Raw genomic sequence first — 14,782 nt, 5'->3', positions numbered from 1 at the left:
TTAACAACTTCTTTTGGAATTTTGCAGGAATATCACCTTCCAAAAGTATATCGGCTCCGCTTCAGGTCTGCTCGCATCCATTGGGTAGGTCCCTTATTCAAGTGCACGTTCCCATGGTGGCTATAGTTGATATGATCAAGCATATTACTGGAGGGCTTTGTTTGGTTCATTTCACTTGAGCGTTCCATACTGTCTGATAACAACATTGACAATGGCCAAAACAAACAGATTTATTACTAAAATACTATTACACTACATCCTTCTGTTGTTGCAGCACTCGCAATCCTCAAATTTGGGTCAGGACACCTTTGGGCGAGATGCTGTACAATACAGCCAAGCTAAGTTAACAAAGATGGTGGGGGAGGTATAGAACAGCAGGATCTTATAATGGGAATAGCTGTGACCGCAGTTCTTAGGCAATCATGGCAAAATCGTCAGGTATGTGGATTGTATCAGAAACCAGGCTCAGTATCCATTACGGCCCAGAGGCATTTAATGTACATATCAGAAGTATGATAATGTAGTGGCGTTTGTAGGTGTTACCTGTAAAGTTATTATGTATCCTGCTTGTGAAAGAGGAAGATGATTTCCAGTGGTTTTAATTAAATTGTAATCTCTTTTTTTATTTCTAAAAAATATGGATATATTTGACCACTTACTAAGGACCAGCTTTTATTTTCCCTAACGTTAGAGCTGGACAACGTGATGTTGCCATTTGCAATCACTGTCTACGTGGCCTTCCTGTCAGTAGAGAGGTCCAGGTGGATCTGAGGCACATTCCTACCCAACGTGTTTCATGTCTGCGTATGATAATAAAAATAACACTCTAGATATGTTTAAGTCCGTCTGTTGCCTATAGAGGGAGGCCGATAGCTCTGATACTGATGTCTACACTGTAAAACTAGAGGCCACGTCACAGCCTTTTCACCTATTTTTGTTTCATAGCACCCAGATCGTAAGATATCAAGCAGCTCATCGTCATCTTCCTCTGAGTTGGGAAGCAGCCACAGCAACAGCAGCAGCAGTGGCAGGAGCAGCAGGAGCAGCCGCCCAGGCAGCACCAGCAGCACCAGCAGCACCAGCAGCACCAGCAGCCGCCGCCGCCATGGAGAAAATGCTGGCCACAGCTCAAGGAGGAGCCACCCGAGCAGAGGAGTCAGCATCCACCACAGCCGTGGGTCCAGGCTGACGCGTGAGGTACCACTGACCGCGTGGTACAAACGAGCAGACGGGCTTTGGTGGCTGCGGAGCAGAAACTGTAGATGTGGTGGCACACTAACCAGCTGAGGTGGTTAGGCTCAGGAAGTAGGCTGACAGTCGAGTTTCTAAACGGAAAGCTAAAGTCCGCTGAGATATTTTCCCCCCACAAAAATATTTTTTCCAAATTCTCTTGGCTTTGGGGTTTTGTTTGCTGGTTTCTTGGATTGAATGTTTTCCTTCATTTCTAAAGGTGTTTGCAGTATATGAAAGCCTGGATTTGGAATTTATAAATATTGAAGGGAATGGGGTTCTAAGTTAAAGGGGAAAGAATTTTCTTTTTCCTATGAAAGCCCAAAATGCAAAATAAATTGCATTATGGTAAAAATGAGGAGAAAATAAATAGGCTTCATTTAAAGATTTTTTTTAACTTAAGTCCACCTAATTACTTTTAGATGTAGACCTGAAGTCATGACTGCACGCAGAGTATGACTAAATCAGACTTCCATGGTTATTACTGGTTGGTAAATGTAAAGTCCTATTAAGCACAGATCATCTTTATCTTTATTACACACTTAGTAGTCTATAATTGTACTGAGCAAAGGTATCTACGTAATAATAGAACAAATAGCCTTGCAAATGCAGGCAATGTCTATGGGAACTCTGCTAGTAAGAAGGATTTCAAAATAATCAGTTGGCATGAAGGAGCTATAGTAGAGTAAAATACGTTGTGACTGTGTATCCTGCTATGAAGATATCTAGTACATACGGTAGGCAGCTATTTGAAATATTAAAATAATGAACAAAATCTTACTACACGCATAAAGATAGTTTGGAAGAGTCTTGGATCCCTTATCAAAACAATCATGTCTTTGAAAATTCCTGGTAGTAATGAAATAATCAAGATTCCGACCAAATTTATCCTGAAATATTGGGGATATAGAAATACATACCACAGACTAAACTGATGAAGGACGAGGGCTGCTTCCTGCTATCAGCACATATAAACTGGACTGTAGGGTCTCCAGTGAATAGACAGAAATACTTAAGCACAGATGGTTGGGGGTTGTTTTTCAGCGCAACTTCCTGGGAGACGTAATTCCACCTGGCATTACGATTGTGGCACAGGCAGTAAGGAGTGACAACAGAAATCAAGGTTATCAAGCTACAGCATATGTTCGTTCTGATGCTGCCAAAGTTGATGTGCAACTAGTTGTGGTTCAGCTGGCTGAAACCAATTGGAAAGCGTGTGCTGATGCTGTAATACTGCCTCTGAAAGCACAGGTAAGCACACAGGCAGCTTTGCCCAGAAAGACATCTAAAAAGCCCAGAGCACCTGCTGATTAGGAGAACTAAGCTGGAAAAACATACATATTTTGAAATGTTTTACAAAGTTTGTGAAATTTCAGAAGATGTTTCCATCTTTTGCCAGTCTTTTGAATTAAAAATAAAATTTAAAGAATAAAAAATAAAAAAAATCCACTCAAAATCTGCCAAAAAAAGATATTGACTTTTAAGATACGTCAAAATATGACCAGTAGAAGTATAAAAAATGTTTGAAAAATTGACTGCTGCTTTACTACCTATTTATTATTTGCTCTACTATGGTTTTCTTGTCTGGAAATCTGGCTGGTTTTTTCTATAAAATTAATTTCAAAAGAGTCATAACTCAAACGCATTTGAAATGTTGTATTTCTTAGGATTTATATGAAAAGACGGAAAAAGTATAGTTGTGTAATAGATTGATGCCTGAGAGAGCATCATAAATGAAGGAACAGGTCTTTTCTTTTTTTGCATCTCCCTGTGCTGCACTTCCCACGTGCCTTTTAACACAAGAGATCTTTGCAGAACAATTTACAAACCTCTGCTTTTCACAGCTGCAATTAACAAATTCAGCATGATATTTCAGTATTGAAAAAAGCAGGGTGGGGTTCAAATCAAGAGGTATTGGGGAAGGTTAATAGAAATTAAAGTGCAGTCTTCTTCTAGAAAAAAATATATATTGATTATGAAGTTACCAAGTCTAAGGAAATCTCAGGAAATTGTGACAAACCTGATGTTTCAGGGGCTGCTTGGAGGCAGGAACATGTACATGTAGTTCTGCACAGCCTAGCAAAAGGTTTTTTTATTATGCCTCAGATTTTTTCCAGACGTAGTAAAAATTTCTCTGTGAGCCTATTTAGAGCAAAAGAAAGACTTGGAAACATTAAGGATCAATGTGAAGTTTCAGGAAAGAAGAAAAGCTTGCATTTTGAAATGGTCAAGGGTGGTTCTGTGATTCTTTTCTGAAATTCGGGTGACTTGTTTCCCTGTTCATAAAGGCCAGACTGAGATGGGGCAAGGAGTGCCGGGACTACAGGATAGCAGCCACGGCTACCGCAGGCCAACTGGCGAGGAAGCCGGCTGCACAGCTAAAGGTGCAATGGGGAAATCTTCCATCCTGGATAAAAAAGACAAGCACAGCGTATGTAATTTGTTCTTTCTTAAATTGTTAATTTGCCTTTCTTACACTAGTTGGCTTTATAAAAACACTGAAAATTTTTCAACCCAAACATGTTTGGGGGTATTTTTGGTTGGAAAACACAAGTTCAATGGCACAAAAATATTTTGTGAATCTGCTCTACTTTCTCCACATTTCATATTAAAAGATATCCCCCAAATACTTAAAAACTTGACAGGCTTAATTTCATTTTTCCATATTAAATGATTTGATATTTCTGTTCAAAATGCCTTTTTTTTTTTCTGAAACGCTCTTCTATTCCGTCTCAAAAAATACCCAGTTAAAATGAGCAAAATAAAACCAATGTGTTTCCTCTGGATAAAATCAACCATTTAATTTGATCTAAAGTATTATTTCTCTGACTTTTCAGTTCTTCCTGATTTTTCAGAACTGCCACTAGTCCTCATCCTCCCATGACTGCTTTTGCTCACCTACCTGAGTTGTTTGTCACATCTTGTTTATATCTAGATTCATGCAATACGTTCCTGGTGCAGCACTCATGTTGGGCTTCTCGGAAGCAGATCAGAGAAATCCATCTCATGAATTCATAGTAAGGGTAGCTGCAACATCTCCACGAACAATTGATACAGTAATTAAAGCTCCTGGGGTACGTGTCAATTTTTATTTTCCTTTTCCTTACATTGAATGGATTTTCAACTAATAACATTTTGATACTAAATGTAAAGGGAAAAGAAAGCAAAACATTCCCCTTTAGAGAAGGTGCTATATACCTGACTAAATTACATGGGTCTTGAAATACATTCAGGAGTACTCTTGATTTTTTGCTGCTTTGGTGCAATAAGTTGAATATCAGACTGTAGTCAAATACCTTATTTCCATGCTGAGAACAGCACTTAGGCCCAAATTGTCTCAAGTATGACTGCTCTGCACTCACACCTTTATTCATTTTACCCAGTGTGACTAGTTCTGCGGCATGTATAGGGGTCTCAGAGCAGATAATGGAGGCCTTGAGAACACCTCGCCCTCCATAGCAACCGTGATCGGCATCTATCTGTGTTGGCTCTCAAGTCCCACATCTGCTTGATGAGACAGGTCCATCAGGTTATGTCAGCCACAAATACAACTCTGCCTTAACCAAACTGCAGTAGTTAGTTACACTCTCAGAGCAGTTTGCACAGGCTGGATCTGAAGAATCCCACTGATTAATTGGTCCTTGTCCACCAAATCCCTATGCACTGCTTTGAAAAATTTCCCCTATGGATCTCTGGCAAATTAATAACAGCTAGCTATTCATACACAGAGAAATTAGTGTGTCTTTAACCTTCCATGGTGCTTCAGTATTGCAGGGTCTTTAATGTATGATAATGAAGAAGTAGGCACACTAGGCATTAATTTGATTCTCTTGGTAAATGTAATTTGTAGCTACAGTGAGGCATCTTACCCCAATGTTGATCATGCCAGTTTTCAGCTTGTAATGGATGCTGTTCACTTTTCCAGACACATCCATCAACTTACTCAGATACTTAACTTGTTACCTTATTTTTTAAGAAGTGACTTAATTATCACTTAAACTTTATCTATGTCAGTTGCTTTCCAATGTCCTTAACGATTTCTCAAAAAGTCAAGAAGTGTGACTAGAAGAGAAGACAGTGATTCCTCACAAAAGCTTAAGGTTTGGGTGCATCCTTGGGAGACTAACACAGACGCAGTTATATAAATACATCTTCAAGACAATTTTTTCCAAGAGCCTTTTTTTGTTTGCAGTCATATCTTGAGCAATATGGTTCAATTTATCTTAATGTGTTTTCATTTCTGCTTTTTCAGGTAACACTTTACTATCAGGCACTCCGAATACCATTCACTCTGCCCTTAGGCCCATCTCCAACTTACAAGACTCAAGATATCACTGCCTGGAATTTATTTCCTGAAATAGCTTCACAAATAGCACAAGAAGATCAATGTAAATATTACTTACATGCTTGTCTAATGAATAAGCAATGTTCGCAGATCCGTCCTCTGCCATGACTGGACCTTGCCTTTCCTTGTAGCGGTCTTATGGGGAAGTATAGCATCTCTAACCCCGCTTCCTCAACAGCTCATTCCTTCACTTAGAAGCATGTTTGCTGGCAGGTGAAAGAAGAGACTTCAAACTGATGTAAATATTCAGAGTTCAGGAATCACTCCTATCTGCAAGGACTAGAGGTTGTCTTTTGCCCCTTCTAAGAAGGTGCCGTCTCTGCATTGAGAGGCATCAGATGGTGGGTACAAGACAGATCGTGTATTTTCTGGTCTCTTTATTTTCTTCAAAAAAGAGTCATGTGAGTCTTAGCTGGTTGGTGCCTAGCACTTCTGTGGGCAATGTGAACTACTTTTTATAATGGTTAGTTACTATTTTTAGTTTCTCAAGAATTTGGTACATTTTAGTCCTTGTTAGCTTGAGTTTTGTGTTTAGCGTGTAATCAAAATCAATATTAGTATAGTCTGTATCTGGCAGTTATTCTGTAGTTCTATCCTGTCCTTACAGACTCTGGCAGCATTGAAAGCTTCTGCCAAGGAGATGATGAAGTTTCTTTCCTGTTTGCTGGGTAGTTTGATCCCACAGAGGTGGCTTTCAATACTTTGCAGCTACACGTATGCTGTTGCCACATCTGCCATTTCTTTTCTGGTTTTGTTTTGCAGCCACATGTGAAGTCAGAGAGGGAGATTTCAAAACATTTGATCACTTGAGCCGTACATATTCTTTCAATAAAAACTGCAACCTGATAGTGGTCCAAGACTGTACTGAACACCCAAAATTCATCATTACTACAAGAAAGGTTGATCCTCAGTCTTCCTCAAGAGAGGTTCACATAAATACAACCTCAGCGTAAGTGTGGTTTATCCTGAGGTTTCAGGAATTAGGTATAAAGTTTCAGGGAGTTAGTTGGGGGGTGGGAGACGTCTAGTTCCTAGGTGAAACTGGTTTGCAAGCAGATATTTGAGGAAACAGGATTTCCAGAAGGAATCCTCATCCAAGACTCTTTGATTTAGTTCCTCTTGTCTTCAAGGCACCATTGTCTGATAACATGCTCATTAAGTCCCCACCCTGTCTTTTCTTTAAATGTTGAATCTCAAAACCTAAAGTCCCAATGAATTTTAGACTTTGGAAAGAAAACAGAACATTCATTCATTCAAAATTCAGATATTCAAATCGGTTCTTTCCTAGCTTTGGTCACAAATATCTCTACTTTTCACATGTTAAATTAACCACTAGTTTCTTCTTTCTTTTTTTTTTTCTTTTTCTGAAGGAACATCACAATCTGTCCTGCCGCAAATTCATCTCTCCTTGTAGCATGCAATGAAGAACAAGTTCTATCACACAGTGGAGTTTCTGAGTATGAAAAAGGTAAGCTGTGATACCCACTTTTCCAGGACTGACCTGGAAATTAAAGACCTTCAAGATGTTTTTATAAATTCCACAGAAAAATCTCTATGTAAAGAAAACACAAGCGGGATTAATTCAAAGAAAAACTAGATACTTTACTTTCTTAAGATTTATATTGACTTATGTCCCTCTGTCCTATAGTATATACATTCTTACTTTCCTCCAGCATAACTGACAGGTAAATAAAGCCCTTTCTTATACATATGGTATGTACAGGTTGGTGATTGTTTAGAAAAATTTCTTGTTATAGTCACAGTTAGATGCTTTGGTTCAGATATTTAGCTGGAGCACCACCAATGTCCTTATCATTTTGAGACTTAGCAGACTGAATACGAAAGTCAATTCCAAAATAAGGAACAGCAGTAGGGTATTTTTACAAATGAAGAGATAATTTCTTCTATTTTTGCTTTCTCTCTCCACAAAAAAAAAAAAAAATATTCCAACTGTAGCAGCAAAATGACCATTGTGAAGGAAAATGCATTATGATGTATTTTGTGCTACTCAGTTTCTCCATTACTTTGAAATTAAGCAGATCACCTTATGATTCACTATCTTTTTACAGACAATGTTAAAATTTATAAAAATGGAAAAACAGTTAGTGTGGAAGTTCCAACACACGGGCTGAAGAATGTGACTTTTGATGGTGTGATCCTTAAGGTATTGGGCTTACTTTCAAGGTTGCTACTTTCTTTCTCTTTAGTACCTTGGCAGTGTAACAGACCAACACTTCAGTATTCACTACAAAGATGTGCTATTTTATAGGTTACCGTAGCTTCGTGGATGAGAGGAAAGACCTGTGGAGTTTGTGGAAATAATGACAGAGAAAAGCACAATGAACTCCTAATGCCAAATCATAAGCTGGCACACAGCTGTTCTGCTTTTGTTCATTCATGGATATTGCTAGAAGAAGCCTGCTCTGGTGGTGAGTAGCTCTGAAAACACTTTATGCTTGGGGAGAATATGATTTCACTTTTCCTCTGCCAATAGCGAGAAAATATTTTTTTTAAAGCATCAGGTATCTTTTACTTAGAAAAGACAATAGCGATATATATCCATTTTAACTTCATTAACCACTGACTGTTTAAAACACTGCCTGTGAATATAGGGAATATATACTACAGCAGAAGTCTTTGTCTCATGTGCAGTTCAATGTTAAATAATTGATTCTACTATAATTTCTTACACTGAGTAGCTTTTTTCTTGGAGAGACAAAATTAGGCCTAATCTTGCTCCCACTGAAAAAAGTGTGATTTTCACCACTGAATCAAAGCCGTTTCAGCTGTTGTCTGCACCCTTAATTTACTCAAACAAGTTGCAGACTATGAATGCAGTATCAGATCTTAAGCTTATGTAAATTTTCAGAGTGCACAACAAAGTTTCATTTTTGTTCTGCACCACCTGAGGGTGCAATCTCAGGGAAATATTTAGAAATACTGCTAAAGTAATAGAGCTTCCTCTCACATGTAGCTGGAAAAATAATGATGGCCTCCCATAACATCAATACAGTTTTGTTTTGTAGGTCTCCATTTACCTTGGACCTGAGATAACTTTATTGAAGTTAATGGTTGTTTTCTCCTTGACTTCAGTGGCAGCAGAATTGTACTTATCTGTGTGTCAGGAAACGGAGTCATAGCTGGGATCCTGTTAAGTTACATTATACCTTTCTAGTGAGATAATTGCTGCATTATAAAAATCATCCAATACAAAAATTATCCTTGATGTTATTATATAAATGCTGCCTTTTTTTTTTTATCCAGTCACTACAGTTGACATTTTTCCTAATGCAATGAAGTAGCCATTGTGCTTCCAGTATCTATTCTTAATAGCTTTCAGACATGAGAGGTTATTTTCTGTGTATTATGTAGTTCTAAAAAACTGGGTATACACGATTCCATTTGGGTTATATTGTGCAATTAGATTTTTAAAATAGCTCCCCTTTCAGACTCTTTCCTCTAACCCCCAACTTATTATCATCCTATCTCGATAACCTCGCTACTGTGAAAATGGTTTGTCAGGCACCTGTGTTTTAATAAAAGCTGAAGAGAAAATACGGACCTTTATTATTGCAAGGATCGATTGGGATTTATTTCTACAATTTTAACTACCTTTCCTTTTCCTCTTAGGGTGCAAGCTGCAGCGCAGTTATGTGAAGCTGAATCGAAAGCCTACTATTGATGGAGAGGAATCTACGTGCTACTCTGTTGACCCAGTACTGAAATGTATGAAAGACTGTACTCCAATCGAAAAAACTTCAGTTAAGGTTGGCTTCCACTGTTTCCCAAGAGGTATGATATTTTTCTCTCTGTGTGTCACGTACTGTAGGAGCTCTGTCAGAGCACTCAAAAGAACAAAACACAGCACAGCCAACGCACAGACCTGTATTGCTCTGGCTCCTCTCTGAGCTGCTGTTTTTAATCCCATTAGTATTTGCTATAACCACTGACAGTACTGGCCAGCTAAAAGCTAGTTTAGATGATGGCAGGTAGCATCATCTGAGAAAAACATTTGAGGTGGTAAAAGGGGCAGCAGTGATCAATAAAATTTTTTCACGTTTTCAGGATCTCCATAAAGTTGAGATAAGCAACAGTGAGTCCTTTTATGCACATTACAGCCTGCAATTTTGTGAAGACCAGGGCAAGCCAGGCAGTTGAAAGTCAGTCAAGTAGTGTGACATGACTGCTGTGATTAGGCTGCCATGCTATGCCACTGCACATCAGAAAAAAACACATTGCTGAAATGTTCTCTAGATTGTTCCAAAAAAAGGTTTGTTTTTGAAGGTATTTTATACACACACAATCATGCCCCAGATTTTTAAAAATACTGGGCCTTTTTCTCCTTTCACTTATACCAATTTGTCATGGATGTGATGCATTGTCTAACACAGGTTCACACTGAAGTTATATAAGCATGAGAGGAGAATCCAGCCTGGAACATACAGATTTTTCTGGTGCATTCCTTCCTAAATCTTTTCATAAGTTACACAGTACATATATACCTTAGAGGGAAACCTACCATTAGGGAGTATCTACTGAAGTGGTCTGTTCTCTGTGTTAACCATTGTTGGCCAAATCCATTGTTAGCTGGGATAATCCAGTGTAGTTTCACTGAAGCCAATGGACCTGTGTTGAATAATACTGGAGAGGAATGGAGTATTTTATGTCTGATTTTAAACAACATCCTATGTAGAACTTTGCACTTTGCTCATGTTATTAATATCTGCAATGAGTATCTGTCTATAATAGTCAACCATCTACAACAGCCTATTCAACAAGTAGCACAGAGAGAGTGCTAATAGTTTTCTGATGGCTCCCTGAGATGTGAATAGATGCATCCTTTTATGAAAAGAAAAACCCACCCTCAACAAAAAAACCTTCCAAAATCTTGTCATATCCATGTTTCACAGATTTCTTTTGTGTGTCCAAGTCTGTATCTCGGAAATGTCACCACCCCAGGCCACTCACAGCCTCAGAATATTAGGCTATAATAAAGCTGTCTCTTTCTCTCACAAAAATGTGTGAGAAAAGAGGAAAATCAGAAAAAAAGATATGTTAGTTGTCACAGCCAGTGCTGCTTTTACAGCAACTGCCGGCTTCTCTGGTTCATTTACTGAACCAGAGACTGGGAAGTCTGCTAGCAGCACTCCTAATCAAGGGCTTTTTTATTTATTTTTCCTGAGGAGAAGGAGGAGGAGGGGAAAAAGGAGGAAGAGGGGGAGGAGGAGGAGGAGGAAGAAGAAGGGAAAAGATGCCATTTATGTTTTTTTAGCAAGGCAGTTGCTTTTCCTCAGGCTAAGGATCAATAGGAATACAAGGCCAGCCCTTAAAAACTGTTCTTTTTCTTCCTTTGTTCGACAACTTGGAGAAGACGCAGAAACAAAATTCTCATCTTTCTCAAGCTGAGAACATGTATTTGCATACACTGAACAAAGACCTTTTCTCAGCTCTTTGTATGAGAAGTCAGACCTGACAGTCTGCTGTTTCAGAAGAGAGGCACACCATCACTGTCACCAGTGGAGCAAGGATAAAATGAAGTACAAGGATGCACAATTTTCCCTGTTGTCCTCAAATCAGTGAGACTGTAGTCTTAGGATCTTGACTGAGGCAGATGTCGCTCCAAGTTTAAGTGGTTCACATTTCAAACAGGTCACAAGCCCTACCCATAGGGGTTGTGGTTACTCAGCCATGATCCAGTTTGCCGAGAGATATACTTCCTACACGGATATGAATGTGATCAGACCCACGGTGTGTCCAAGAGTAAGAGACATAACAAGCATTAATGTATATAAAAAACAGAACTCAGACATTTTATAGCATTTCTCATTTCACATCTTGAACATATTATATATTTTGAAAAAGCATCTCCAGCACCTTTCTGGGAAATATTTATTATCTCATTTGTTATGCAAAACCTGTGCTTCAGGTTGGACAGTAATTTAGCCAAAGAGAATGTTAGCATTTCAGGAGATAAGTGACTGATACAACCTGAACCCATACAGTGCTCTCCAGATTTCCCCGTGATGAGAGGTGGCATGTTATAAATGTATTGTCCAACTGAGGGATAAAACAAATGGAGGTAAAATTATGAAAGCTTTACCCATTCTCATTACACAAACTTAATCTGAATAGATGTCCTAATATTCTTCCAGATGCAATGATAAACCTCCAACTACCTAAGAATATTTATTGGGAGGATGAATATCATTATTCCATTTAGATTATTTCAGCATTAAGGGATATGGCTTATTCAAGCTGCTGTTGATAAAGCAGTGTGGTAAGGTTAATACTGCAACTGACAATGCTCTGCCAGATTTCACAATATATGGGAAACTTTAATTAGAAGTTTATGAACCTCTGAAAATTCTCCAAAGGGCTTATCCTTCAGAATGAACTTCGACAAATAGTCAGCTGAAATACACAGTGATATGCAGCACTAACATAAAAAGAGATTGCTGATGTGTATTGGTATGTGGTGGTCTTACATAGACGGTGGCTACCTCCAGCACTTTTACAGCTGCCTGCCTGTTGTCTTTGTGCTTCATGAAATGTTATTCATTTTGGTTTTAGGGAAGTATTATAGTAATTATATCATGGATGAAAATCCTGCTCCAAGTCAATGAGTCAGTAAGATGTCAGTTGTGGGGGCAGGATTTCATTCTTTACTTGATGAGGGAGTTGGCAGCCATCAAAACAGTGTTTCCTTGAAATGTGTTAATTTGCTTGATGCTAGTTAACAATGGCTTTGCTCCTCTGACAGATACTGCTGTAAGCCTGCTGGAATGGCAGAGAAGCAGCGACAAGAAATCTGCATCTGAGGATGTTGTGGAGTCTGTGGATGCTGACATTGATTGTACCTGCACTGGCGACTGTAGTTAAGCTAAATGCTTTAGTGGTGTGCTATAGACATACTATACAAATAATTGAATAGCTGGAAAGATAAGAAGGGAATGTAATGGCTGTAGTAAAATATTTAAAAATGTGCTTGAAGAAAATAAGCCTACTGCACTGCATCCAAAGTCAAAAGCATTAAGTACAGTCTGCACTGCTTAATAAATATGTTGTTCATTAAATAAGTATTCATGTGGTCTCTCTATTTTTCCCTATCAACAAAACAATCAGACCAACTATAATATTATCCAGAAATTCTGCTTCCTTTTATCTGAAATATAATTACAGCTGTCCTCTCTTAAAATTATGTTCAGTAGGTGATGAAAGGAAAACATCATTACAGCTACTGCTAACATTCCATTGTGCAAAGAATTTCATATTTAGCATACTAAAGACACAGTAAGCATTTGTTTTCTTTTATGTTTTCTGGTAAAGAGCAAAGTCTGTTCTTGGAACCATTCTGCAAAAAAATACATTTTACTCCCAGCAAGACCATTAGCCTTAGTACATTCTACAAAGGAATGAATTGGACTGCTAAACTCCCACTGTAGCTTTCTAGAGAGCTATAGTGTGTGACACAGTCCCCATTTTCATTTAAATTTCAATGGATGTGCTGTTGCTTCATGAGCTAAAGGTATGAATAGGAACTTTTTTTTGGTTTACCATCTCTTATTGTATATCTATGAAAATGATGCCTTCAAAAACTTCAGGGAACAATAATACATCAGGTAGCATTCCAAAACCTCCAAAAAAGTAGTATATAGAAAAATATGGAAGATCAATAGCATCATAAACCTAAAATAAAGTACAAGCAGGACAGTTAGACTGTGTTTAACCAGTGAAGTGTCAATCTGCTAGCTTTCACTAGGCCTATACAGAAAGGCAATTCCCTCCTACCCCAGGAGACCAGGAATAGGTGGCACCTTCAAACCCCAAGCAACAGGACGGTATCTCTTCACCTTGTACATGAATCAGCTGTGCAGTGAGCCATGATACATTTTCCGTAACAGGCATTAGCAGCCAGCATGTCCTTCCAGAGAACCCTTGAGCATGGGCAAGGTACTGCTGAACCCAAATGCTGCCAGGAAACTGTCTTTAAAGAAAATACTTTTCTTTCTAACTAAAAACTGAGCTATCAGAAAGACGATTGAAGGCTAAATAGCTGAACAATTACAGAATAACATTTCTCAGTAATCTTTCAAGAGCAGAAACATGAGTAACGTATAGTACTCCTTTCACGCTCTCTCAAGTTGCAGCTTGCTACCAGCTTGAATTTAGAAAAGACTGGGTTCTTTCTCAGTGTACTGCACTTCATTACTTCCAGAAGAAAGTAAGTCATTATGAGTTTGTTCAAACCAGGGCTCAGTAGGCTGAGCCCTGACGCCTGGTGCATACCCTGTGGCAAGCATGTTTGCCTCTGCCCCTAAGCCTCTCTCCTGGGAATAACCTACAAGGGCAAAAGGGGGTTACCTGCCTCCTTGCCTTCACCCAGCCTTAATGTAGTCCGTATGTTGTATTTGAGAACCTTCATGTGTAGCGGATCTATATGCAGATAGCCAGAGCTCTATTCAACAGCTGTTTTTCATGCAAGTATGTTCAAACTAAGACCAGTAACGTAAGTTCTTGCACTGTGTTTTTATTCATAATAAAGCATACACAAATTCCCTGTACAAAAGCTGTGTTTTGCTAACTCGTCCGAAGTACTACACTGCAAAAAGGATAGCCCCAAATGAGAAGGGAGATGAAGACTATTGCATTCAATTTTCCTTTAAAAATCACACTAATATTACACCTGGAGAGCCCTTTTTTTCCTGGTATTGTTCTCACTGTGGCTTATGGGAGATTTGCCATTGACTTTTGTAGGATCAGACTGTCATCTTTAATCCAACACCTTTATCTTTAATCCGCTTGTTTACAAAAGAGAAACTTTCACCAGTCAACCACTTCAGATAAGACAAAGGTAGTGGTGAGAGAAGAAAAAATGAACTTTCATGCTCAACTACTGGAACAGGAATTTAGTAACAGCAAAGAGCCATTAGTAAGAGAAGTAATTCTGCTCGCAGTAAAACACAGTCATCTACATAGAAGCATGACACTAATTAACAATGATCAAGCTGGGATGTACAGTACAAAAAATACAAGCAGCTCATAAAGGCAAATGCCTTCTCCCAGAAACAATTTACAGGTTGTTAGAGTCGTTGGGAAAAACTTAAAGGCAGAGATTGATCAGCAGTCCTAAATTAGTTTATTCTACAATGGCGATATATAATAATAATAATAATAATGATGATGATAATAATAATAATGGGTACTGTA

At 38.5% G+C, this 14,782-nt stretch overlaps 1 protein-coding gene across 1 annotated transcript in view; it reads left to right on the top strand.

The window, feature by feature from the left end:
• The window catches only part of LOC126041919 (vitellogenin-1-like), a 43,315-nt gene extending 30,861 nt beyond the window's left edge, over window positions 1-12,454 (top strand). Inside the window, exons 26-37 of the mRNA XM_049808304.1 lie at window positions 28-84; window positions 946-1,197; window positions 2,275-2,481; window positions 3,519-3,661; window positions 4,166-4,304; window positions 5,483-5,618; window positions 6,338-6,524; window positions 6,946-7,043; window positions 7,645-7,739; window positions 7,845-8,004; window positions 9,206-9,367; window positions 12,336-12,454. Coding sequence (XP_049664261.1) covers window positions 28-84; window positions 946-1,197; window positions 2,275-2,481; window positions 3,519-3,661; window positions 4,166-4,304; window positions 5,483-5,618; window positions 6,338-6,524; window positions 6,946-7,043; window positions 7,645-7,739; window positions 7,845-8,004; window positions 9,206-9,367; window positions 12,336-12,454 — 1,755 coding nt within the window. The remainder of the gene's footprint in view (window positions 1-27; window positions 85-945; window positions 1,198-2,274; window positions 2,482-3,518; window positions 3,662-4,165; window positions 4,305-5,482; window positions 5,619-6,337; window positions 6,525-6,945; window positions 7,044-7,644; window positions 7,740-7,844; window positions 8,005-9,205; window positions 9,368-12,335) is intronic.
• The last annotated feature ends 2,328 nt before the right edge of the window (window positions 12,455-14,782 follow it).

Source organism: Accipiter gentilis, chromosome 8 (assembly GCF_929443795.1).
Source record: "Accipiter gentilis chromosome 8, bAccGen1.1, whole genome shotgun sequence".
In the NCBI taxonomy this organism is placed as follows: domain Eukaryota; kingdom Metazoa; phylum Chordata; class Aves; order Accipitriformes; family Accipitridae; genus Astur; species Astur gentilis.
This window is presented reverse-complemented; position numbering and strand designations above follow the sequence as displayed.